General features: G+C 38.9%; 1 protein-coding gene across 2 annotated transcripts; it reads right to left on the bottom strand.

Moving 5' to 3' along the window:
- Positions 1-228: 228 nt before the first annotated feature.
- Positions 229-27147, bottom strand: LOC124112307 (organic cation transporter protein-like). 2 transcript variants are annotated; one of them, XR_007218350.1, is made up of 10 exons: positions 26421-27147; positions 23446-23671; positions 22055-22158; positions 6351-6505; positions 5962-6130; positions 5557-5769; positions 2557-2783; positions 2295-2470; positions 1425-1550; positions 229-585 (listed from the first exon to the last, which is right to left on the bottom strand). XR_007218350.1 is itself a non-coding variant. In XM_048384170.1 (10 exons), exons 1-10 carry the CDS (start codon positions 26564-26566, stop codon positions 507-509), a joined length of 1647 nt encoding a protein of 548 aa, XP_048240127.1. In that variant the 5' UTR covers positions 26567-27147; the 3' UTR covers positions 229-506. The 2 variants fall into 2 exon arrangements, 1 of the variants encoding a protein (XP_048240127.1); XM_048384170.1 differs by having other exon boundaries at positions 1425-1576.
- Positions 27148-27845: the final 698 nt, after the last annotated feature.

Below are 27845 nucleotides of genomic sequence, written 5' to 3'. Positions count from 1 at the left end.
AAGAATATATACTAGTATGTAAGGGTGGAAATCCCTTGGGGATTCCGGGTACAAATAGATCCGACTTGTGAGGACAGCAATGTTTAGATTGTGTGGCATCGTATTTCGACGGCGTGGATCGTTATTCATTGACAAAGCTTGAATATTTTACCGCCGCATTAGGTGGAATAGTGATGACTGTGGCGAAAAAATACAATCTCTTTACTAAAAAAACACATGCATAGCGAGATTATCATAAATGATTTTATTAATTGAAATAAACCCCATAAAATGGGAACATGTTATCGCTACCTCATAAAAAAGCAAACATATTAACATGGAGATATTTTGTCATGAGGTGCTCACACAGAAATTGGACAAATAGCAACAATATAGCAAGTTTCTCGAAATTGTGTTATTGTTCACACTTTTATAACAATATAGATGAACCATTGATTACATTTTAAATATATTAACATTATTAAATACTTGAGTATGAAACAAAGCTTTGTTCAGCTCTTCATCATTTAGCCTTGTTCACTGGATGTTTGGTTGTCACCCTGAACTTTAGATTCATCCGTGTGGTCCATGTGATGGGACATCTTACTGGAAATACAGTCAAAATCATACGTATGACACATAGTTTCTGTTTATATGTGTTCCAGAGTATCGACTCATTTTAATGTCTCAAGCCCCATCGGACGTTATTCCGACATCACAGGTTACACACGTTACATCAGGTGTAGTCAAATACACACATGCCACTTACGTACGAGCACGTTCGGAATGAGGACACTACAAAAAGCCGACATGGTATACTGAGATTGCATGTCTATTTAATCATATATACAATGTACGTATTTTGACATTTGTGCACAAAAGTAAAAAAAATTGCCTCATTTTCGGCACACGGTGATATTTGCACGAATATAAAAATCGCTATGACAATTATTTGTGCACTGACACATTTGATTGAAATAATACCTATCATCATATTCTCCTCTGATGTTTAATGACAAGAAACTATCTGATGTTTTCTCTTGTGACCTGACTGATGAGGCATTAATAATATGTTCCTTGAGAGGCATTTAGAAGTTGGAGTACTAAAGATAAGATATATGGATGAACACCTTCTTTATTACAATTGGGAGCTTCCTTACTCCTTAATAATATGGTCGTTTTCAGTCACTTGACACTTGACACAATAACGTCGCTTTAAGCAGTATTCAAGCAATATCGGGGGACACCAGAAATGGGCTTCACACATTTTAGCCTTGTGAGGAATTGCGTCACTGCTCAGACGAGACACAAACACAACATATTGATGAATACGAGCATTACGCAATATGACAATGTTTCCACACACATCAAGAAATAAAATTCATGACTGACACACATATCACATGTTTGATTTGTCATATCACATACTCATTTGTTGAACTCACTTCCCAAAATGTTTTGCATCGTTGATACTTTCTGGTAGCTCTTTATGCATCGTTTCTGGCAGCCACAGGGCGAGTATTCCCGCCACCTCACTCAGAGAGCCAAACACGGCGAGGGGGACAGCTTTGCTGAAATCACCGCCAACCACGGCACCCTTGATACAGATGAATTATAGATGCATGACAAAACAACACATTTCGAACACATACAAAACACTGAATAAGCTTCTGCTATCTCCGTCCTGATGGAAATGGACATGTAATGATCCGGGGTGAATAGGTCTTCAGCAACCCATGCTTGCCGTAAAAGGCGACTATGCTTGCCGTAAGAAGCGACTAATGGGATCGGGTGGTCAGGCTCGCTGACTTGGTTGATGCATGTCATCGTATTCCAATTGCGTGGCTCGATGCTTATGATGTCAATCACTGGATTATCTGGTCCAGATTCGATAATTAACAAACCGCCGTCATATAGCTGGAATATTGCTGAGTGCGGCGTTAAACAACAAACCAAAACCTGACGGAAATGAAAATCAATATTCATCGTGTAACATAAAAAACAATTTTCGTCAGATCATAAGTCAAACATGTTTTTTCAGTAAACAAACCCTGCACTCAAAAGGAACCAACGATAACTTCCGTGTATGAACCAAGGATTGATTTATCAATTGACCACCGACGACGGTTCTTCATTCTATTTAAATGTGTTTCCTATGACCTCCATGTTAAGATGTAACCTGCTGGTCTGCAACAGTAGACGTGTCAGCATCTAGCACTCAGCATGTCAAGCCAATCGTATCAAATAATCTCGATGATGAAACAGTACAATGACATCATTTACATCCAATTTCAAAGCTGTCAAGAATTTCTTACCAGGCTTACAATATGAGGGGAGATTATGGCACCAACGCGTCCTGAAAAGGAGCTGCTGCCGATTCCGGAGTTTCGTACAACCGTTGGAAACAGTTCCGCAGAAAATATGTAAATGATGCAATCAGTTGCTCCAAACCTTCCAATCATGGCCAGGGTTGCTGTGATCCATTCGTCTTCTGAAAAGTAAGTTTCTTCTTTGGTTAAACTGAATAACGAGTCGTTTACCCGTTTTGCGATAATCACGTGTATATATGCCACTGACCTTGACCTCCATACATTATGGGGACGATGGTGGCAAGGCAGGCAGTGCCCCCCAACAACATGTTTCCACAATGAAGAACTTTTCTTCCTAGTTTGTCCAGTAGAAACAAACACAGGACGATGGCCGTGACCTCCGCGATGTTCCCAATGGTGTAGTTGAGGAAGATGTCACCGACAAGATCGTCAACGTTCAGGGCTAGCCCGTAGAACACCATGATGATCACAAACCTGTTAAATATAGAGGTGTTGCCTTAATCGGGGCATTTTGGAATGGGTGTATGATTTCTCCCTCCACATATATATCATTATTGTGAAAACAACTATTGTTATCTAACGGCACACATTGCATGGAAACGTATAATGTTCACATTGTCAAATAAAGCACTGTAAATATATCAATTTAACGTACATACAAAGGAAATAACAACAAACATGAATATAACCTATTCATTAAGGATATAAACATTATGTAATTTCAGATTTACTGGTGTAATGTGTTTTTGTTGTTGTTTTGGGTTGGTTTTGTTTGTTTGTTTGTTTGTTGTTGTTTTGTTTGTTTTGTTTTTGTTGTTTGTTTGTTTTTTTTGGGGGGGGGGGATCAAAGGCGTAAGTTTCACAATTTGACACCTCCCAGCATGGCTTATTCAGTTTTGCGATACGTTTCACACATTACTTCCCCTCATGGATTCGTACTCAGTCACGTACGAAGTTTTACATTTTAACACTTTATATTTAAATCATTATTAAGACTCTTTATTACGTACGTTATGATCCTGAGCGTTAACTTTACAACCAGTTTAACACTTCCCGCAACTCAGACAGTTTGCATACAAAGTAAGTGTCTATTTTGTTGCCTAGTGTTGCGCAGCAATACTGGCATAGGACGGTGGCCTGGAAACAATCGAGTCTTGACTTTGCACCTGCATCCCCAAACTGAATTAGGTAACCCTTCTTGAAGAAGTTTGTATACATTATTGTAAGTGTTGGATAACATATGTCAATTTGGAAATTAGGGTATCAATTACATATCTCGGATATTCCCATCGCTATAACATAGACCAACGTAAGGGACTGAAATGCATGGTTTCACGAGCATATCCATGAAACATTCTTGGGATGGGTATAACATCTGAAAATGTGTTACAGCATTATTGCACCTATTTAGCATCATATTGTACTACAAAAATATCAAAACAAACGATGTATATTCGTTTCAATATTGTCCCCCTACATGACCTATTATACGAGGGCTGGCTGAAAAGTTCTAAGCCTAGCTGTGAATGACCCGTACCAAGTCGATGGTTTTCATTTATTTCTCCACACAGTCCCCTTCCAGGTTTACACACTTTTTGCCAGCGATGCTGCAAGGCCTGGATGCCGGTCAAGAAGAAATTTTCTTAAGCCTCCCTAAAAAAGTCATTCACATGACGTCATCATTACTAGGAAAATGGCCACCGGCTAGTTCCTTTTTCATTTTGGGAAACAGGTGGGAGTCTGACGGGGCCAAATCGGGTGAATAAGGGGGATGGTCAATGAGTTCGAAGATACAATCAGGGATCGCTGACATGGCAAACACCGATTTGTGAACAGGAGCATTGTCTTGGTGGAACAGGACTCCTTTAATGAGCATTCCCCGTCGCTCAGCAGAATATCCTTGGAATCCCAAAAGACTGAAGACATCACCTTTCCAGCAGAAGGAACCGACTTGGCTTTTGTTGGGGGCTGGTGATTCCGGATGCTTCCATTGTTTAGACTGAATTTTGGTTTCTGGTTGAAAGTGATGAATCCAGGTCTCATCCATGGTTACAAATCAGGCCAAAAGATCAGCTGGATCTGCTTCAAAACGGCATAAATTGTCACGGGACGTCAGGAATCTTACACGTTTCTGATCCGCTGTCAAGAGCTTTGGCACCCATCTTTCAGAAACTTCTGCATTCCCAACTCGTTGGTGAAAATGTGCTCAACCCTCTCATGAAAGATGCCCACAACACTGGCAATATGTGGAGTGGTCAATCGTCGATCAGCCATCACCATGTCATGCACCCGGGTAATGTTTCCCGGAATGGTTGCTGTTAAAGGCCTTCCTGGACGCGGGTCATCGTCAAGGCTCTCTCTGCCACGCTTGAATTCCGCAGCCCACTTCTTTATAGTGGAAAAGGAAGGGGCATCATTCCCTAAAGTGGAGACCATGTCAGCATGTATCTGTGTTGGAGTTAGCCCTTTCAGCTGCAGGTACGTGATGACTGCCCTATAGCCAGGTTTGTCCATTTCTGGTGATTTCAATGTGTAGGTTCACAAGATGGTCTGGTACAAAGACAATAATAACACTGCAGTTGCAGTTCTTATGTCTATGATTCATTAAATGATTGTACTTGTTGTTGGCAAATATTTGTTTCAATCCGATTGAGATATCCCACTAAGGCTTAGAACTTTTCAGCCAGCCCTCGTAGACTATGACATTCCTTTCTATCGAAATTCACATTTATTAGGCACCGAGTGTTTTCATAAAGAGAAATACACTGTAGGGACCAGACGACCAACCATCAAATACCTCTCTCAAAGAGCATCCTAAGCTTTAATGCGATCACGGAAGGTCTTTCTTTATATATCCACAGAAAGTATTTGGGAATTAATTAAGGATTTGCCTGAATATTTTGCAATCGCAGGAAAGAACCATGTTCAATCCTGTCAAGACATTTGATTTTTTTTGCAACGCGTATGTAACTATCCCACACGACAATCTTAAACAAAACTTAATTCCTTGATCCATGGGGTATTTGCCACTAAACGTGGTGACCACAAACCTAGTTACATCTCTATCTCTGAAGATTCAGGTCGAAAAAGGGAGGTTTACTGAACAACCAATATATTACCTGCTGGACCTCCTCAAATATAACATCTATGTACCATTTGGAGCTAGTATATTTAACAAGAAGTAGGTAGCACCAGAGACACGTTATATTAGTCCGGTATTAGCCATAACAATTAAACGCTGACTCACCAGTTGAAGAAAATGATGAGTGTTCTAATAAGTAGGACTGGTGATTTGAACATCTCCGTAATCTTAGCTGGTGGGCCATTATCAAGAGTGTCCTGGTCAAACAACACGTCTGGCAGAGTACTTCCATTCACGTGTGCTGCTTGTCGCAGAATCTTCTCTGCCTCCTTCTCACGACCTCTTGACAACAGCCATCTTGGAGACTCGGGAACGAAACTGAATGTAAAGATATGCACTTATGGACTTTCCATAAATCATTAACGTTATTTGCGCAGTAGCGCAGGTCAACCTGAGTTTTAGTTGCACTTCTGCTAAAGTAGTGCCACATCATTGTACAACACGACACCGCTGCTGGTGTATGTTTCACAGCATTTCGGTATATACTGGAATAACGATCGAGGCATTTACCAGTAAAATCCAAAGAGGAGGACAACAGGTGCAGAGATGGCGAGTTGAAGATGGTGCCAGTCTGGGATGAGGTATGCGAGACCTCCAACCATGAACAGGCCCAAACACCAGAAGAGCTTGTTGATAATGCCAGCCAATGTACGTTTGGAGGGACCAACGAGTTCCATAACTTTTGGATATAAAGCATGTTATCAGCTGGTTAAAGGTATGGTTCTATTAAAGGAGGCTTCAAAGGTATATTGTAACATAAACAAATATGTATCGACATTATATATGGAATCACTGATCTACACTATTTAGCTATGCTCATATATATAGTATCCTTTGATATATCCATGGAATTACCTTCATTACAGTTGATGTAAAAAATACATTATGAATCAACTAACCGAAAACAAAGGATGATATCAAAAGGGCAATGCTTGAGGCCCCATTGAAAAACCTGAATATGACAAAAGCCATGAAGTTTGGGGAAAATGCTGTTCCTATGCCCGAGCCAAGGTGAAGCGCTACAGCTGACAACAGTGCATGTTTGCGTCCATACCTGGAAGAAATGTACTAAAATAGGTGCTTAAATCTTCATTTTCGGATTTAACATAATTCACACTTACTACGTGTGTGCTGTTTGTCTGTACAGATTGTATCTGCATCAGTCAGGGCATGTACATGTTCATCTATATCACGAACTTGTTAAAGCATCACATGATCCATACTTACAGGTTGTATCTGCATCAGTCAGGGCATGTACATGTTCATCTATATCACGAACTTGTTAAAGCATCACATGATCCATACTTGCTAGGTTGTATCTGCATCAGTCAGGGCATGTACATGTTCATCTATATCGCAAAACTTGTTAAAGCATCACATGATCCATACTTGCTAGGTTGTATCTGCATCAGTCAGGGCATGTACATGTTCATCTATATTACGAACTTGTTAAAGCATCACATGATCCATACTTATGGGTTGTATCTGCATCAGTCAGGGCATGTACATGTTCATCTATATCACGAACTTGTTAAAGCATCACATGATCCATACTTGCTAGGTTGTATCTGCATCAGTCAGGGCATGTACATGTTCATCTATATCGCAAAACTTGTTAAAGCATCACATGATCCATACTTGCTAGGTTGTATCTGCATCAGTCAGGGCATGTACATGTTCATCTATATCACGAACTTGTTAAAGCATCACATGATCCATACTTATGGGTTGTATCTGCATCAGTCAGGGCATGTACATGTTCATCTATATCACGAACTTGTTAAAGCATCACATGATCCATACTTACAGGTTGTATCTGCATCAGTCAGGACATGTACATGTTCTTCTATATCACGAACTTGTTAAAGCATCACATGATCCATACTTACAGGTTGTATCTGCATCAGTCAGGACATGTACATGTTCATCTATATCACGAACTTGTTAAAGCATCACATGATCCATACTTACAGGTTGTATCTGCATCAGTCAGGGCATGTACATGTTCATCTATATCGGGAACTTGTTAAAGCATCACATGATCCATACTTACAGGTTGTATCTGCATCAGTCAGGGCATGTACATGTTCATCTATATCACGAACTTGTTAAAGCATCACATGATCCATACTTACAGGTTGTATCTGCATCAGTCAGGGCATGTACATGTTCTTCTATATCGCGAACTTGTTAAAGCATCACATGCATCACTGCAAACACGAAAACGTCGTTTTTTTCCGTATATGGTCATTGGACGGAAAAACGACGTTATTTGGACGCTTTCAAACCATCGTTTTTCCGTCCAAATAACGTCGTTATTTGACATCGGAATTTACTGGGAGAGAACGACATCATCAAGCTCCTCCCTTTCTTGATTGGCCTTGTCAATCAAGCAACAGCGTCTACCGGTATTCCTACTTCTCAGATTTCATTGGTCAGTTCTCGCGTGTTAGATTACAGGTCCGAGTTTGACGCTGTACTCGAAGCGTTTAGAGGAAGTACTGAAATCAATCGTTCTACGCATGCGGATTGCTTAATGCCTTGTCCAAATTTTCCGTTCTGTGCATGCGCGATTTCGCGTATTGTTTCCTCTATATGTCACCACTATTTGACAGTGATTCATAAACACGGTCTCGTGATGAATTCGGAATCGTACAATGTCGCTTTAATTTATGGCACGTACTTGATCGGCGCGTATTTCCCATTAACAAATACAATGATAACAGTAATAATTTTAGTCAAAATAATTAGGAAAGCGCAAGGCTCAGGAACGACTGAGTATAGGAAAAGGATTTATACTTTCGAAAGTTATATAATCGTCAAATACGCAAAAGAATATCAACCGGCTTTTAAAACTTATTTTTGTAGAAGGTGATCTTGGTGTTTATTGCCAGATAGTATATGCATATACATTTTCCCGATATTGCTTATTTTAATGTTTATTAACAATGTTAAGGTTCGTCCGCCTAATTGACGGGATTCCACTTTCTCATTTGTACATGACACTTAAACAGTGTTCTGTTACTGTAAACAGATTAGTTTCAAATTCCAAACTGGAGATATCTATTCAGACTAATGCTTAGTCTCTAAAACTGTATAGTTTTGAAAGAAACAAGTAACTACATTTAAATTGAAGAGGAGCCCCAGTTATATGGGAGATTCCGAGATGAACCTACTCTATGGATATCTAAGCTGCCACCCAAACCGACCCAAACGGGACCCGATAGCTTATTGTATGCTATATAGTCACATGGAAGTGCACTAGAATCATACATTGTATTCCGGACGATTGTGTTCTTTCATCTACTTTTAAATGTTGCCTATACACCAATCTGGACGTACTACTCATTGTTCTATTTATGTCATCCTATTATATATATATATATATTTATATCAGATATACATTAACGCATGTTACCATTCTAAAGTCATACTCTCATATAACCTTATATTGTTCATAGTATCAAAGTTTATTCAACAACATCAAGAACAGCAATTTAAACTACTGAACACCCAAACACAAGGCTGTTATCAAACGCTGGTGCAGACGTGATGCATCGTAAAAAACTGTATCGTGATGTCTTCAGAAATACAATTTCTTGCAACATTTATACTACGAGATAGTAAGCCTAACGCTTACTCACCGGCGGAACGTAGACAATATCGCTAATATAGATATCGCGTATTTGAATGTTAATACTAAAGACAACACTCATTATTTTTGCAGTGACGATGTAACACTTATACACGTTTATTGGTGACTTTCATCAGTTTTGCTATTAATTTTAATAACTTTGTTTTCACATATACAAGTAGCAATACCCGACTAGCCTGTCATACATACTTATGTGGCAGTTTTCAATCTTGTACTGACTTACTCTGGTGTTCCTTGGGGGAGGTTATTGGCTTGGGTGTTATACCCCGTTTTTCTGGTAATCCTATTATTACTTCATTTTTATCTAATGACACCCTGTTCTCTGGATCACGGTTCCGTGACTATCCATAACAATTAAGATTAACATTCAGATCAAGTACATGAATGAGTTTGTTTTGACGCCACAGTCAATCAAAGACCAATGCTGTGCGGTTTGATTAACACTTCTACCAGGTCGAACATCGTGGATCTTTTTCTACCTAAAGAGAATCATAGTTCATAATGCTAATCCATCTATTTCCTACGAAAACCGTCCCGCTCAAGATGACCTTACTTGTTGTTAAATCCATCATTCTATCCCCCCGTTCTCACCCCCCACGCCCCCCCCCCCCCTCCGACACACGCGCACGCACGCACGCCCGAACACACACACACACACACACACACACACACACACACACACACACACACACACACACACACACACACAACGGACCTAAATAACCTGGACAGGAAATACTGCTGATAGCCTCTGGTCAACACCGCCGCGAGCGCTACCACAGAATGTTCGTCCAACTCTGCAGGGGGCATTCTTAGTAGCTTCAAATGCGCTGAAATGTGCGTGTCAAGGACAGCTGTTGTCCGATGCTGAAGAACCGTGTTCACAGCTGACCGACTTGGTATTTTTTCTGCACTGACAGAAACTGGATATACTGACACACAGCTGTTATAGATATTTAAATAACCCCTGATCAAATAGATGCCCTTCGTTAATCTCTGTGTGGAGTACCGAATATACGAGATGCAATGGGCTATTCATGGCATATCACAGGCTTTTACAGATTGTGAACCGGCCTCGCGATATCTAATCCGCTGTCCTCGCATAGATATTAACATATCTTCGAGATCTGTCTGAATGAATGGCGTGACAACATTCAAGAAATACGTTAACGGTTATGTGAAATATTAGAATAATTCCACCACAGAAGCCAAATCTTAAAGTTGTTTGATTCTTCGGTAGCATTTTCAATAAATGTTGTTCACGAAAGGTTCCTGAATACATTAATCAAGATTACCCTATCCGCATGGATGACCTATTTCTGCATAGATATATCTAGATCGGTGACGCTAAGCCGGGGACCCGTACCCAGATCCGGACATACCAGTGGAACACTCACTCACTCACTCACTCACTCACTCACAATCTATCAATCTATCAATCTATCAATCAAACAATCAAACAATCAATCAAAATGGAAATCGAGTGACGGATGCTTGACTCATTGTAAGTCTTTGTACGCCATTGTATCGTTGCTAGTGGTACCAGTTACCGGTTTGGGCAAGACGAAGCATTGACGAAGCAAAGAGTTTAATCAGACGTCTCCTTGAGGGAGACTGGTATCACACCTGTGATCCCTGGCGATAAGAAATATGACATTGCGTACCAGGCCAGCAGTTAGACGTATCAACGTATAATCGTAAATTCTCCTCGGCGTGATATATATCTTGCACGTGTACGTAAACAGGAGGTGTTTGGTAACTTGAGTAGGAAGCACAATGCACGAAGGGATGGTATTTCAGATGACAAATGAAAGAAGACTGAATGATTGCAACCCAAATTTAGTGACTGGTGGCCGTGTCGCACACACGAATTTTTAATAAATGTGTCCCCGAGAGTCAGTAAGAAACTAGAAATAACTGCCTTTGTTCTGTAAATCTCACTAAGTTTCAGCTTTCAGCTCTTCCTTTGTGGAATGAGGTTTCACATTTGTAAAATGATCTCTGTTATCTGTCTGTACCATCAACTTAACTGCCCTCACTCCCTGCAGCTTTCCCGTACCATATTACTAAGCAGGTGACCCACAAGGAGGAATACGGCCCTCCCTCAGTCCAGACTCATGAGTTATACTGTGCCTACCACAATAAGTTGTGAATACGTAGTCTTGCTGTGGCCAATAATTTTGTAACAATTTGGCAAACTTTAATATGTAAACAGCACATGTAATTCAGTTTTATTTCATCCTAACATATCAGTTGAATCCCACTTGACCTTTGAAGATCCGGTAGTCTGTCTTACAGACCCTGATACAAATATATATCAAATACAGCCCATGCAAGTCTATAATGTTTGGCAAGTCTAGATCACTTCAGTATCAGGAAAATTCTGAAAATGAAGAGAGTCACTGGGCTCCTTTTTATTATATTTTTATTAAGATAACTGAACAACTGTTTTTTTTAATGTACGATATGTTCATTTCAGAGACTAGATTTTAGTCTAAAGATCCGGTTAAGAATAGATTTACAGCAACCCATGCTTGCCGTCATAGGCGACTATGCTTGTCGTAAGAGGCGACTAAAGGGATCGGGTGGTCAGGCTCGCTGACTTGGTTGATGCATGTCATTGTATCTCAATTGCGTGGATCGGTGGTCGTGATATCAATCACTGGATTGTCTGGTCCAGATTCGATTATTTACAGACAACCGTCATATAACTGGAATATTGCTACGTGCGGCGTTACACAAAGAACAACAAAAACGGAAAAACGGATCCAACTTATTTTGTGGATACCATAGCAATAAATCAAATCAATAGATCGTTTGAGCTAGCTAAATATAAAAAAACATAGTCGATAGTCATATTTCCCTCTGTTGGTCCCACGTGAAATGTTCTCCATGAATACTGTAAATCATGAATTTAACACAATAATAAGTCAGCACATTAATGCTAGTATAGAAGAACCCTGGCTTCAAATGCGTCATGACATTTATGAGAGTAGCCTTGCAAAAATCACTGTAGTCTCTCAATTTAATAATGTAGTATTGGCTGATAGATGTTCGACCGAATAATATCATTTGTTCAATCAACAGTTCATCTAATTTCCATTAATGTATGTTACATTGATAATATGTTCATGGGTTTCTTCTCTGAACGTATAGTGTTAAGGACTACTTCAGTTGAGGATAAGTAACATAAATAATGATGATATTATTTTGATATTATTGTCATTATTGTTCCTTCAGATCATTAAAAAGAGTTATTATGTTTCACATTAAACATAGAGAAAGAGGCATGGATATTGTGGAGATTATTTTTTAGCATCGACATTATTAACATAATATTTAAAGATATTATGTTTTGTTTATGGTCTAATGCCGCTCTTGGCAACTTAAGGATATTACAACAAACATTTAGGTTCAGTTGTATTATTAAATTTGTTTTATTTTGCAAATGTTATAGAGACCCGATAAAGCAATATAAAAATGTACAGTCGCTATTCTTAAAAGTAAGCATATGTTAGATTTATCAACCGGAAATATTGCACACCAAAGGATAATTATATATCATGACACTATTCTATTTTAAGTCAACTATATTTGTGTTTGCTATTGCTACATGATTGGTTATGACACGGATACGTCATGATAAAGCAATGATAAATTGACATTTGATATAAGACAGCTACGCGATAAATCGCAAAGAACAAAGAAGAAGGAAGCGATATATATTTCACGATAAAACCTTGTTCTATCACGACGTCATTTATTGAGATTCGAACATGCACTCGCAACTTGAGGACGTCGTAACTTTGATGTTATTTGTGAGAGGGAAGTGTCCAGTGAGTTGTTCCCAATAGATGTAGCTGGGGAAGGTAGATAAATGCAATGCCCGAACAATCGCATCAGAAAGTGAGAGCGAAATGTTAATCGGTATTGGGAGAAAAGGTGCAGACGAGAAAATTGTGAGAATATGCGGGAAAGACCAAATTCAAACCCTCCTGTTCATAAAATGGATTTATCTGGCATTGCCGCGGTCGTACGTAATGTTGATATCTTTTATAAGAAATAAACGAGTCGTGGTCGTTGTTTATCGTACAATAAACAACTCCCACTCGCGGTTTGTTTCTTAATTACATGACCATATACCCTGACATTATATCACAGTTGATTATATCAGTTGACAAAAACGACATAAGCCGTTCCATCATCACAAGAAACCCTTGCCAAAAGTAGCGCCAACTGCACGATTCCGACAACACCAGGAGCATGCATGTTTCATTATTCACCTTATAAAATGATGACACTGGGTGATCACAAAAAGGCGAGCTCATCCCGATCCACAAGTGGCACCCGCTACAAACACATGCAAAGGCAAGCCAATTGTTCACTCGAAAAGGCACGGAAACACACGGTACAAGTCAAAATAGAGAATTGCATCAGTCATCATTTTGGTCATTGATACGTCAAACCTGGAAATGCCAGCTACACGTTCAACACAAAGACCAAGCCAGGACCCGAATCCTTTAAACCCGCCCAAACAACCCCCGGAGCACGAAGCTTGCCGAAATCAAAAGTTCTGTTAATTACATACATTTTCTCCTAACCTAAAGTAATCTATACTAGTTCTGAAGTAAATCGTATTTACCCGCATGAATCGCCTTGTGTCATTTATTCCCGATAAACAGAGCATGCACACTTCCTGACAGTAATGTGGGGTAAGTCACGCACCAAACCTATACTCTCGATATACATGTTGCTCTTACTTTAAACACTATTGGGCTAACAAGATACGTATATTAAAGTGCCATGCTTTTCTGATGTGCTATCATTCTAATTCGAAATAATGACATAAATAGTTACCACTCACCCTTCAATATTTTTCAAGGTCGGGTTAATCACAAACATATTTGAATAAATACCACATCTATACTTACATGTACTTATCTTTATACTTTAAAGAATTAGGTGTGTCTGTACACGTCATACAGACCCCGAAACAAATATGTCCAATACAGCCCAAAATTTGGCAAAATGAAGAAAGTCTCTTGGCTCCTTTTTGTTATATTTTATAACTATTGTTTAACAACTGTTTTTTTCTGTAAAATATGTTCATTTCAGAGATTAGATGTTATTCTAGCATCAGGTCTGTGGTACGTATACTGCATCAGCGTTGACATAAAAACGATTTTTATATATATAAATACATACAGAGGAAATGCTTAGCATTTATCGTTTAAGAAAGAATGTGGGACTTGCTTAATACATATGTATGTGGACATATATGTATGTACATTTGGATGAATATACCTCCTTATAGATAGTGATCGTAGATGATTGTAGAACGTGCACGAAGAAAATGGAATAATTATGTGAGTAATCGGGTTAATACCACGTTTAGCAATAATCAGCCATGTTGCGATATTGGTTTCCAACATACAAGACGGACCATGAAATTATTACTTGAATTTGGACCTGGCTTTCTGGTGTGATGTAACACCCCAGAATCTCCGGTAGAAAAAGAGCTTAAAGCACGAATAAAGATCACGAGATGTTACTGATGTACACATCTTGACATATATTTGCGTAGTATTACTACGTTAATTCATCAGCATATATGTATTTTGCATAAAAGGATATTGTAGGATCGACGCTGACATGCGCATACAACCTATTCACCAGTGCTGTAATATTTAATTCATTTCTTTTGACACATATCGACACGAGAAACTATATCTAAATTTAAAAGGAGCCCAAGCTGGATGGAAATTTCAGCCTGAACCTGTTGAACATCTAGTTTTGTTTCATTTTGGGCTATAGCATTGGCGTAAGGCCTGGGCGGAAGGGAACACCTGTTTGCACCCATCAGATACCAATCACAACTTCTCTCTCCAAACGAAAACAAAATACGAAAAATGTCGGAAGTGTATCCTTCCAATTTTCTATTTAAATACATGTTTTAACTTTAAAGTAATATTATTATATTAATTAAAGTAATATGTGATGCTGGTACCGTTTTGTCGCCATTGTGTAGCTTTTGTGGATTTATTATGAATATCAAATACATGTCTTGAAATATGGTTAGGCTCGCTGACTTGGTTGATGCATGTCATCGTATCCCGATTGCGTAGATCGGTGTTCTTGGTGATAATAACTGGATTGTCTGGTCCAGACTGGATTATTTACGAACCGCCGTCATGTAGCTGGTATATTGCTGAGTGCGGCGTTTAACAACAAACAGTCAAACAAAAACTACTATTAAGGAAGAGTGCTGGACGACTTGCTTTATACATATATATGTCGACATATATGTATGGACATTTCGATGATATAGATATACCTCCTTAAAGATAGCGTTAGACAACAAACAAACAAAATCTATTATTAAACACCTTCCAACAACGAGAAATTAAACTTATTTTTCTATATATTCTGTTATATTTATAACATAATTTGATTCATAATTTAATTATTGCGTTGCTTTCTTCCCTGTCATTCAATGTACATGTTCAACCCCCTAAACTTTTAATATTTCATTTTTCACAAATGGCTACGTTAGTGAGTTGCCTAGATCTCTCGTTACCTACTCACACGAACAGATAAAAATAATTGGTTTCACTATCATATTTCTGTTTATCTAATTCATAATACGAAATTGATATGTCATTTATCACAGTATAGATCATATTCGTTTATATCACTATCTGATGCTAAGGTTGTATTGCAGAAATAATAATTGATTCAAAATGTAGAAAGATACACAATTTGCCATTATTTGACTTTTAAACTGTACAAAGTTTAATATAATGATCAGAATGCCTGTAACGGGTAGTATTTAAGAAAGAAATATTTGTCGATAAGTCCCATTTTTCAGAAATGCCCTTCAGTAGTATTATTGTATATCTCCAAAGAGAGGTTTACATTGTAGTTATCATTATTTGTGGATAATTCAAAAAGCAACATATAAAATAGATATGCTACCATGACGAAAGAATACAGAGTATACATAACTCGCAATTCTCCAAAAAAGATTTCAAATCACAATAACATATCCGATATAAAGAGAGGTGGTAATGATTTAATCTCTACATTGATGCCCTTGTTCGTGAGCCCTTGTTCTATTCAGCAAACAGCCCCAAACCGAAACTCCACAACATATCCGATTACACTGATTCAGGCTGTCCCAGTTCTCCATGCGATACTGACGCCCGTTCGTCTCCCAGACCATAGTGAATAAATTTAAAAGGAATCCAGCTCAAGTCTAGAACGATTTGGCAAGCCTAGCTAGGTTGACTCAATTCTATCCATGAAAGTAAGCATTAATAAAAAAATATTGTTCTTGTCTGCTTCAGATTATATTTTGTAGAGACATATTTTTAACTAGGAAAATTGTACTGACACCGGCGCTGTCCCTATTGAAGCTATTTATAAGAATTTCGAATTGTCGTCCATTGTTCGATGTCAATACATCGATGACAAGTGAGGATATCATAAAGTAACCGTTGATGCCGCGCTACACTATAATATAAATTATAATCAAGTTGACTGGTGTGTACATTACTACAGTGAACATGTACATGATCATGCCCTAATAATCAAATGCCGTAATGTCAAATACTAATATATTATTGTGTGATGAATTTAACTGGAACAGTGGTAACATGTGATATTAATATTCCATCAATTTCTCTCCTGGTTGGTCCATCCATGTCTACAAAATGAACATAATACAATTAAAATGGAGCCTAGAACAATTATTAATTTTAGGCTAGGGCTGTGGAAATCTAGACTTTCCCAATCATGATAGACTTGAGTTGGTCTCATTTTTTACATTATTCTCTTGGGTCAACGCCACAGCTCATACCATACACTAACAAGACCAGATTGCCCCCCGCCGGAGCTCCTGGATTTTGGTTATATCATCTAGCATGGCCAACTCTGCTCTTAAGTAAACAAGAACCTAATCAGCGAGGGGTCCTTTATCATCCCTATGTGGCTGCTTATAAAAATCTGATATCTCTTCCCAAAGACCTGGTTAATAATATATTTTCTGCTGAATATTCGAAACAGAGTGAGTGAGTTGGTACTTCATATGTTTACGGTTCTATTTTAAATGACTGCAGCGCTCCATTATGAAAACAAATTGTTTTAACGCCGCTCTCAGCAGTATTCCAGTGATATATGACGGCGGTCTGTTGTATATGAAATAAATGCAAATTGAATCTTGAATCTTGAAAGTTGTAACATTTCCGCTAATAAGTATCACATGCAGTATACAGTATATCAACTGCAATATACTGTATACAACATTCAGTATACAGTGTGTCGCGAGCTCTGCGCTGGCCTGGAGCACACATTTCCTTCACCTCTCCCTTCGGCAAACACCTCATGAGGGTTGCAACGAGGTCACAGGTCAGGCGTGCACTCGTCAGTTGTCTAATACGGTCAAGAGTAAGATCTTCCGGAAGACGACTGCACTAGAGGTATGCGGATTGTTGATGAGGTACTACGTGATTGGAACTGGGAGTCGAACACTAAGCACTTTTAGAGAAGAGCTCACAATAAAACGTTATGGAATCGCGGACGGACTTGTGTTTTCATTTCAAGACTTACATGTATCAGGTTAAACTTCTACGACAGATGTAACTTGGTTACCGCTTCCTAACTGTAACATTAACTAAACTTTACGCCTTTTCTACACATTTGTGATGGGGCGACAATGCGACAACGAGACATATTTTGACCTTGAAAATGTCGCGTTACTGACTGACTGATATAGGAAATTTAACGTGCGCTTTCCGACTGTAGCGTATTTCGCACATGGGCCTGGCCGGACCATTTATTGTATTCCGAAAAGGGTGAAGGTGGTCGCGTTACGGCATCGTCGCCCTTTTTGTAAAATAAAGAAAAGGATTATTCAAAGAGCGACAATGCAAACACGCGACAATGCGACAAATGGCCAATGGTCGCGCTTTTGTTAATTTTGACACGTTTTGCTTGTTTTTGTAAGGACGTCAATGCGACAACGCAACAATGTCCCTTCCATAGTGATCGTGCAAATAAAACTGAGTTATGAAATAGAAGTCTTACATGCTAAAAGATAAAGTGTTGCAGCTTCTGATTTCATAGATCTTTAAGAAGGATTATCAATAATGGGATGGGTGATGAGTTCAACTGCATGCCGAGTCTATATGTTGTGATTAACAAATAATGCTCCGAGTCAATACATTTTGTCAAAATGTATAATGACATGTATTACGTGGATGAACATATTGTTTATACTTGTCCATGTTTTTGACGGACAATATAATTAACATGCTCGGTAAAAGTGAGGACGGGCATCATTGTGTGTTTCCGTGCATTGTTCAGGTGAACAATTGACTTGTCCTTGCATGTGTTTGTGACGGGTGCCACTTGTGTGGCAGAATACGCTCACCTTTTCCCGAACACCCGTTGGATGGCCTGAACCAATTCGGATTTTAATCCCACATCAGTCTGATACATCGTGATATAACTGAATTACTGAAATACTGTACAGTTGAAAATGGTGTTTAATGCGATTACCGTAGTTTGTTACTGCAACTGTTCAAATGTTGTGCAGTGCTGTTATGTAATATATAAAAGAAAGCATATTCAATTATCTAATTGATTTGAATAGAATATACTTGCGTCATTGTATTTTATTAACGCCCCAAACCGTAATTTAAACACATATAATAACAGATCATATACACGCATGGTGCCTTGACTTACTGCTATCTTTAATAGCGGGAGATATTTCCGAAGTTGTTAATCAACCTGTGGCTATTTCAAGCCATTGTCATCACTGATCAATTGACCGATCGTTGAAAGGTGATTGTAAAGATGTGTCAAATAGATCCTAAGGTAAATTCATAGATTGCTGTAGATTGTCACTACGATAGTTTGGATGTTTTTTTCGTTTGTTTTTTCTCTGGGATGGGTTGTAGCGAGGGTATCCTTAAACAGGCATGCAACCACGCTTCTGTATGAATTCGTACCAGGGAATTCCAAGGGTTTTCCCCAGGAATGTGGAAGTAGTCATGATCAGTGTTTACGCCATTTCAAGAATACAGTCACGTGAAGAACGTCATGTGACCGACCTCTCGTCCTAGCCGTATATCTTGTAAACTTCACATTTAAAAATTAGTTATTATTATAACCAAATGAAACACAACCCGTTATCCGATAGGGGTACTTGTTCATAGCCGAGGGATATGTTACCACAATAAACTTGGTAACATTGTTTGGTTTGACTTCTTGGTGCGTGCCTGAATTCCATTAACATGTTACATATCCTAAAACTGGCTTATCAGCAAATCTCGCTGCACTGCGCGCGACAGAAACTAGAGTAAGGCATGCCAGAAATACGAAACCTAAAGCTTTCGAAAGGAAGCCTTAGGAATCACGTGCGTCGGGGGACCAGCGCCATCTGATTGGCCGTTAACAGTTGTACAAGGCGGAGCAAAAAGCATCGTTTTTCCGTCCATTTTACGCTTGGAAAACTCGACCCTTTTCTGGACACTTCTAGACGCTCACCAATTAATCAATTTTAAGGAATTTTTAGTCCTTTTCCCCTCTAATGACCATATACGGAAAAAAACGACGTTTTCGTGTTTGCAGTGACATGATCCATACTTACAGGTTGTATCTGCATCAGTCAGGACATGTACATGTTCATCTATATCGGGAACTTGTTAAAGCATCACATGATCCATACTTACAGGTTGTATCTGCATCAGTCAGGGCATGTACATGTTCATCTATATCGCGAACTTGTTAAAGCATCACATGATCCATACTTACAGGTTGTATCTGCATCAGTCAGGGCATGTACATGTTCATCTATATCGGGAACTTGTTAAAGCATCACATGATCCATACTTACAGGTTGTATCTGCATCAGTCAGGGCATGTACATGTTCATCTATATCGGGAACTTGTTAAAGCATCACATGATCCTTCCTAATAGGTTGTATCTGCATCAGTCAGGGCATGTACATGTTCATCTATATCACGAACTTGTTAAAGCATCACATGATCCTTCCTAATAGGTTGTATCTGCATCAGTCAGGGCATGTACATGTTCTTCTATATCACGAACTTGTTAAAGCATCACATGATCCTTCCTAATGGGTTGTATCTGCATCAGTCAGGGCATGTACATGTTCATCTATATCGGGAACTTGTTAAAGCATCACATGATCCTTCCTAATAGGTTGTATCTGCATCAGTCAGGGCATGTACATGTTCATCTATATCACGAACTTGTTAAAGCATCACATGATCCTTCCTAATAGGTTGTATCTGCATCAGTCAGGGCATGTACATGTTCATCTATATCACGAACTTGTTAAAGCATCACATGATCCTTCCTAATAGGTTGTATCTGCATCAGTCAGGGCATGTACATGTTCATCTATATCACGAACTTGTTAAAGCATCACATGATCCATACTTACAGGTTGTATCTGCATCAGTCAGGGCATGTACATGTTCATCTATATCGGGAACTTGTTAAAGCATCACATGATCCATACTTACAAGTTTTATCTGCATCAGTCAGGGCATGTACATGTTCATCTATATCGGGAAATTGTTAAAGCATCACATGATCCATACTAACAGGTTGTATCTGCATCAGTCAGGGCATGTACATGTTCTTCTATATCGCGAACTTGTTAAAGCGTCACATGATCCATACTAACAGGTTGTATCTGCATCAGTCAGGGCATGTACATGTTCTTCTATATCGCGAACTTGTTAAAGCGTCACATGATCCATACTAACAGGTTGTATCTGCATCAGTCAGGGCATGTACATGTTCATCTATATCGGGAAATTGTTAAAGCATCACATGATCCATACTTACAGGTTGTATCTGCATCAGTCAGGGCATGTACATGTTCATCTATATCGGGAACTTGTTAAAGCATCACATGATCCATACTTACAGGTTGTATCTGCATCAGTCAGCATGTACATGTTCATCTATATCGCGAACTTGTTAAAGCATCACATGATCCATACTTACAGGTTTTATCTGCATCAGTCAGGGCATGTACATGTTCATCTATATCGGGAACTTGTTAAAGCATCACATGATCCATACTAACAGGTTGTATCTGCATCAGTCAGGGCATGTACATGTTCTTCTATATCGCGAACTTGTTAAAGCATCACATGATCCATACTTACAGGTTGTATCTGCATCAGTCAGGGCATGTACATGTTCTTCTATATCGCGAACTTGTTAAAGCGTCACATGATCCATACTAACAGGTTGTATCTGCATCAGTCAGGGCATGTACATGTTCATCTATATCGGGAAATTGTTAAAGCATCACATGATCCATACTTACAGGTTGTATCTGCATCAGTCAGGGCATGTACATGTTCTTCTATATCGGGAACTTGTTAAAGCGTCACATGATCCATACTAACAGGTTGTATCTGCATCAGTCAGGGCATGTACATGTTCATCTATATCGGGAAATTGTTAAAGCATCACATGATCCATACTTATGGGTTGTATCTGCATCAGTCAGGGCATGTACATGTTCATCTATATCGGGAACTTGTTAAAGCATCACATGATCCATACTTACATGTTGTATCTGCATAAGTCAGGGCATGTACATGTTCATCTATATCGGGAACTTGTTAAAGCATCACACGATCCATACTTACAGGGTGTATCTGCATCAGTCAGGGCATGTACATGTTCATCTATATCGGGAACTTGTTAAAGCATCAAACGATCCATACTTACAGGTTGTATCTGCATCAGTCAGGGCATGTACATGTTCATCTATATCGCGAATTTGTTAAAGCATCACATGATCCATACTTACAGGTTGAATCTGCATCAGTCAGGGCATGTACATGTTCATCTATATCGGGAACTTGTTAAAGCATCACATGATCCATACTTACAGGTCAGATATGATGCCGGAAATGATTGAACCACAGAGCAGGCCGACAAACAGAATACTGTTAGTCAAAGCCCTCAAGCTGCTGTTGCTGCATACCATGTTCAGCTGCAAAATAGTAATACCCGTTGTAATCTTTGCTGGTATGCCTCAAAATCCGTTGTGAGGTTCTATTGTATTCCATACTTGAAAACATACCGATGCAACATATAGTATTAACTGAAGTTGTTTCTGGTAAGTATGTGCTACATGCAATAACATATGTACGGACATTACTCTTCTATGGCATTTAAGCCATACATGTATGTCTCGTGATGTTGATAGAGATGTTGTGTGTGTGAGAGAGAGAGAGAGGGAGTGCGTGTGTGTGTGTGTGTGCGTGTGTGTGTGAGAGAGAGAGAGAGTGTGTGTGTGTGTTTGTGTGTGTGTGCGTGTGTGTGTGTGTGTGTGTGTGTGTGTGTCGCTCTGTGTGTGTGTGTGTGTGTGTCTGTTTGTGTGTGCATGTGTGTGTGTGTGTGTGTGTGTGTGTGTGTGTGTGTGTGTGTGTGTGTGTGTGTGTGTGTGTGTGTGTGTGTGTGTGTGTGTGTGTGTGTGTGTGTGTGTGTGTGATAAGAGCATTCAGTGTGTATACATATATCGTAACAAAAGTGTAATCCAGTAAATACGTACATGTTCGTGTTTATTATTGATCTGAATAATGATTGGTATTGCAAATCGTTTAACGTGCTCAGAATTGTAGGCAATGTGAGATGTCAAATAATACCATTATGACTGGTGTTTATGTTTATTTGGATAACAAATATATGTTCAAAAAATGTAATGAGAACCATTTATCTTTAACTTTGAAGTTACATATGTTGTTTTTCAGCCATATTGTGACCAGAGCATTTGCAAAGATTATATCGAAATAACATTATGTCAACAAAGGACAGTATGGTTTCTCTTAAATTGGAGAATACTAAAAGCGTTTTACTATCAATAGTCACCATCTAAAATTAGGGATACAGATCGCCAGCAACCAAAGTTGCTTAGAATGGTATCTATGTCGTTTGTGCAAATAGTAAGAGAATTCGTGCAAGCTACAGAACCTCATGGGTGTAAGTTTATAAACCTACATCTCAACAGGTAATATTGGTAAAAGTGTATATACTGTTCCGATTCAAACCCGACTGGCAAGCAGTTGCTTTGCCAAATGTGAGTGAGTGAATGTGGTTTGAGGCCACGTTTCAGTTCGTAATAGCATTCATACAGTATATACAAGATCTGGACTAATTAGTTCAGTATTCATTGCAAACTGTAGTGTCAATATTTACCGATCACATTCACTTTTATTTCTGGTGAATTACATCACCCTCAAGTCAGTATAATATGAAATGTTAGTTGCCTACAACGTACCTCTGTCACATCAGTGTTCTTGAAAATGGACTTGTCGTACACCCAGGCATGGCATTCCTGGGCGGATCTGTTCTTACCCATCGGACTATTTTCTTTGAAGATGCGACAGGGGTCCCTCACACTGATCCCTTTCTCTATAGTCCAGGGGATGGTGGCGTTGAGAAGAAGCTCGTGGTGAGGTCCTTGTATGGTAAAAGTGTCGTTACTGATCCCGGGTAGAGCACATCTTCAGAAGAAAAACTAATCACCAAAAAATAGGCCACGGGTGTGTGTTATGGGATGGTACGGACTGCTAAATAATGTTTATTCCTGATACAGGGTATTTACTATCCCTAAACACCAAAGCGTGATTATCTCTTCAACATAGAATGTCATTCTTAAATCATATCATCGAAGCATCTCCTTTCATCTCTCACAAACCTAAACATTGCAAGTTTTCCTGGAATGTGCGCATTAATATGTATACTACTCTTAAGTAGTCAAAGAAAACTCGATTCTATCATATTACTTTTGGTTTTATATATATTTGTTGTTTAACGCCGTACTCAACAATATTCAAGTTGTATGACGGCTGTTTGTAAATAATCTAGTCTGGACCATAAATGGACAATCCTGTGATTGACATCATGAGCGTCGATATACGCATTCCGTTACGACGATATACATCAACCAAGTCAGCGAGTCGCGTTTATAGCCTCTTACGACAATAAATTCTCACCCGGATCTGCGCGGGTGACAGAATAACTATAGCATTATGAAATAATCTGATGCTCTTTAACTTCTTTTAATTAGTAAATTACATGAAAAGGAAATTGCTTAGTCAGTCGGACACTGCACAGAGGAAGAATGACACGTATGGTTTCCTGTGTGACTTTTGTGACAATTGATCGGTCCATTTGTTAGAAAATGGGGCCCTTATCTACAGGAAGCTAATCTAACACAAGTCTGTGAGACGTTACTTTTGGCTAGAGTCTTCTAAGCGTGTCATTACGTTCCGAATTGCAGCCAAATGTCCTATCACCGAAAAATGAACCGAGGTAACATTTTGGACGTATTTCATATTAAGTCCATCTGTTGGGAACTGGGGAAAGTTCTCAAGCTGCAGAGATGTTTAAACAGTTGCAGAGTCACGTAAAGTGCATCTTCCCGAGGCAAGAGAGTTAACTGACTTTAAAAGTCCAGTTTCCACCCTTGCCGAACTAGGCTGGAATTCCTGGGCTCGACCATAGCGCCACCAGTGGCTATTACGAGTTATGTCCCTTCTAAGCCTCCCCTTCTGGACCAATAAGATTCATCTGTCGTATCACTTGCATTTGCTTCAAACAAAATGGCGCCGCCAAGTCAAGACGATCTGATCGATAATCAAGTTCTTTATTGTGATAAAACGAGTCTTACATCGCGAAATGTATCAAATCAAGCGAGCACCTTGATTATAAACAGGAAAATATCTGTTGACAACAATTTGGTGGTGAACATGCTTTGAAAATCCTGCAATCGACCGAAATCTGCACGACAGTTTACGAACCAGATTTCGATTTCGTTGCGCGATTTTGATTGGACTATGCAGAGACTCGTTAGTGCAGTCAAAATGGAACTCCATTATACCGGCCTAGTTCGGCAAGGGTGGAAACTGGACTTTTACAGTCAGTTAACTCCCTTGCCTCGGGAAGATGTGTAAAGTGATCCTTGCTAAATTTTTTTGCAATTTATATCTCCAAAGTTGTCAAATTGTAACATGTAACAGCTACGTAAATGTTAGATGGTATCTTGGACTATTTGTTTATAATGATAACAGTTTTCGCAGTAATTTCTCCAAATTACCGAGGGTCAATTCTGTCCAGATCGCCATGTTTGTTGTACGTGCCATGACATTTAGTAAATACTGAAAGTAGTTCCTTCCTGACCTTTTATATTTGCATATTTATCCGTAATGGATACCGTTATTTTCGGTTGGCTCGAGATACCTACCCGTTATATGAAAAAAATACATTATGCCTACTTGACATACATGTCAATATCAATATGGTGATTGCAGCGTGAAGCAACAGTCACTGGAATATGTGACCTTCAAGGAAACTGGTTGCTCAATTATAGAAATGAAGTGCCGCAGCTCACCTTACATTTACATTTTTACACCTGGAATACTTGCATCATGATCGAACAAGTTGAAATTCGATTTGCGAAAGGTATTATGCGGGTTAAAAATCAACCATCGTCATGTTGGCTCTGTTGTCAACACTCTGATGCATGAACAACTGTAGTCGGAAAATTCAAATGTTTGGCCAAGTTCAAAACACGGTTAAGAATACTATGTTTATTTTAAATTTGAGTTGTATCTGCGGATTATGGCACGACTATGGGGTGCACACTCTGCACAGTGAAGTCCGACACCTAAGACAAATTTGTTTACACCTTTAAATTTTAGTGTGGTCGCTTCATTTCATATACAATATTGATTTCAGTAACATAAAACTAATCATCGAATTCTCAACTCTATTCAGTGATAATTGACACATCTATGATTAAACACGTATGAACTACTTTTGATGTAATTTTACAGGTCTCATTAGAGGCGAGAAATCTGATTTAGAAACGACCAACAAGCACCACTGTGACTTTGTATGTAATACTGGACCCATGAGTCTGTTTGTGGATACTATGGAGTGCATTGAATGTCATGCTATGTGACTAGGCGAAACGCATTTATTGTTTTGGTTGTCAGTTCATTGACGTGTGTGACAAACTCACAAGGCTGTACCGAAAGAAAGACATTTGGAAAAGACAACTTATCCACAGCTTTGATAACAAAATCCTCTTTCTTTGTATTTGTAAACAAACAACAACAATGCAATCAGATGATTTATTACATGTGGTATTGTATCTCTACTCAACTTGGGTGCATTTCTAAAATAAAATGGGGACATCATACCTTACCAGTGGTCTGCACTTCATGTCACTAGAAATGTAAAACTTACCTGTGTTTAGGTACATTGAGCGTGAAGACATGGCTCAACAACTGTAGACCGGCAAATAATGCAGGCATACACAGAAGAAGAAAGATCCGTTTCTGGAAAGTGCCAAATGGTCCAAGGTGATCCTCAAGAATTACATCAAACTTCATCCTGAACCACTGGTGCAGCACTGTGAGCGAACATCCATTATAATCGTTGTTAACATGTACCAGCTTGTCTTGACGAGTCAAAGCTGATACAAAGTCTCCAAAACCACATCAAATGTCATAATAGTAACGACCATAACTGATTGGTGATAATATTTACATGAATGGATAATGTTTTGAAGGCATACTATTTACGTGAATCGTAATTTGCACATTTTGATACTAAAATAAAACTAACAATTATTCAAATATTAGTTTGACATAAAAGTATATATTACAAACGAACCTGTTCAAGCAAGGTAACATGTTTCTTTGGCAGGTGTCACGATGGTTTACAGGTCACCACGAGACTGATGATGAAGAAGTGTATTGTTTCTCTCTACTATAAAGTATGTCATAATCCTCAGCAATAAGCCAGGCCCCGATTACGTGATTGTGATCATGAGCCAGTGTATAACTTTTCATTTCAGTAAGACAGATAATGTTACATGTGAGGCCGTTATAGCCTTGTTGCCATGCCTGAACAAAATATACACGATATACGTTAAAAATGGGCTTCAGGTAATGTACCCATGTGTGCTACAGGTGTCACATGTCTGTACCTACAGGGTCCCTAGACTGCTGTCTGATGAAATGAGAGTCACCACTTTTAATGCACTGTTTACCAGGTATAATAGCAAGCAGATGCTTTTCATTTTAGACCAGTGACAGGTAGTCATTACTATGATCCCGAGATCAAACAAGAATGTATGGAGTGAAGACACTTCGGATCTCCCAAGGTCAAGAAGTGTTAAATATAGAGCAGAACTTATGACCACCTCACCAGGACAGTAAAGGCATTAAACACATCGATTATTTACGATGGGGGATGTATGAATGGTGAATATTATGCCAACTTATTGAAAAGATTCCGCGAGTCTATCAAACAGAGTGAGTGAGTGAGTTAAGATTTAACGTAACATCGGCAGTATTTCAGCCATATCGTGACGAGAAGTACATTAATAATACATAAATGTATACAATATAAAAAGCTGTCAACGATGGACAGTAAAATTACTAGAATATCACAGATTAATATTTAAAACTAGCATACAACTATAAACGAAATCACTATATATAACGGTACAATATAAAAAAGGGCTATAGATCGCCAGCAGCTGAAGGTAGATCACCATGTTAGGGTCCATGGCTATCAAACAGAAGCATCGCCGCCAAATGGAGATGCTCCAGCTCACACTACTAGTATTCATATTGCAAATGACCGCGTCACGGAAATGTGGAT

This window comes from Haliotis rufescens, unplaced genomic scaffold (assembly GCF_023055435.1).
Source record: "Haliotis rufescens isolate VD_foot unplaced genomic scaffold, xgHalRufe1.0.p SCAF_5, whole genome shotgun sequence".
Classification (NCBI taxonomy): Eukaryota; Metazoa; Mollusca; class Gastropoda; order Lepetellida; family Haliotidae; genus Haliotis; species Haliotis rufescens.
This window is presented reverse-complemented; position numbering and strand designations above follow the sequence as displayed.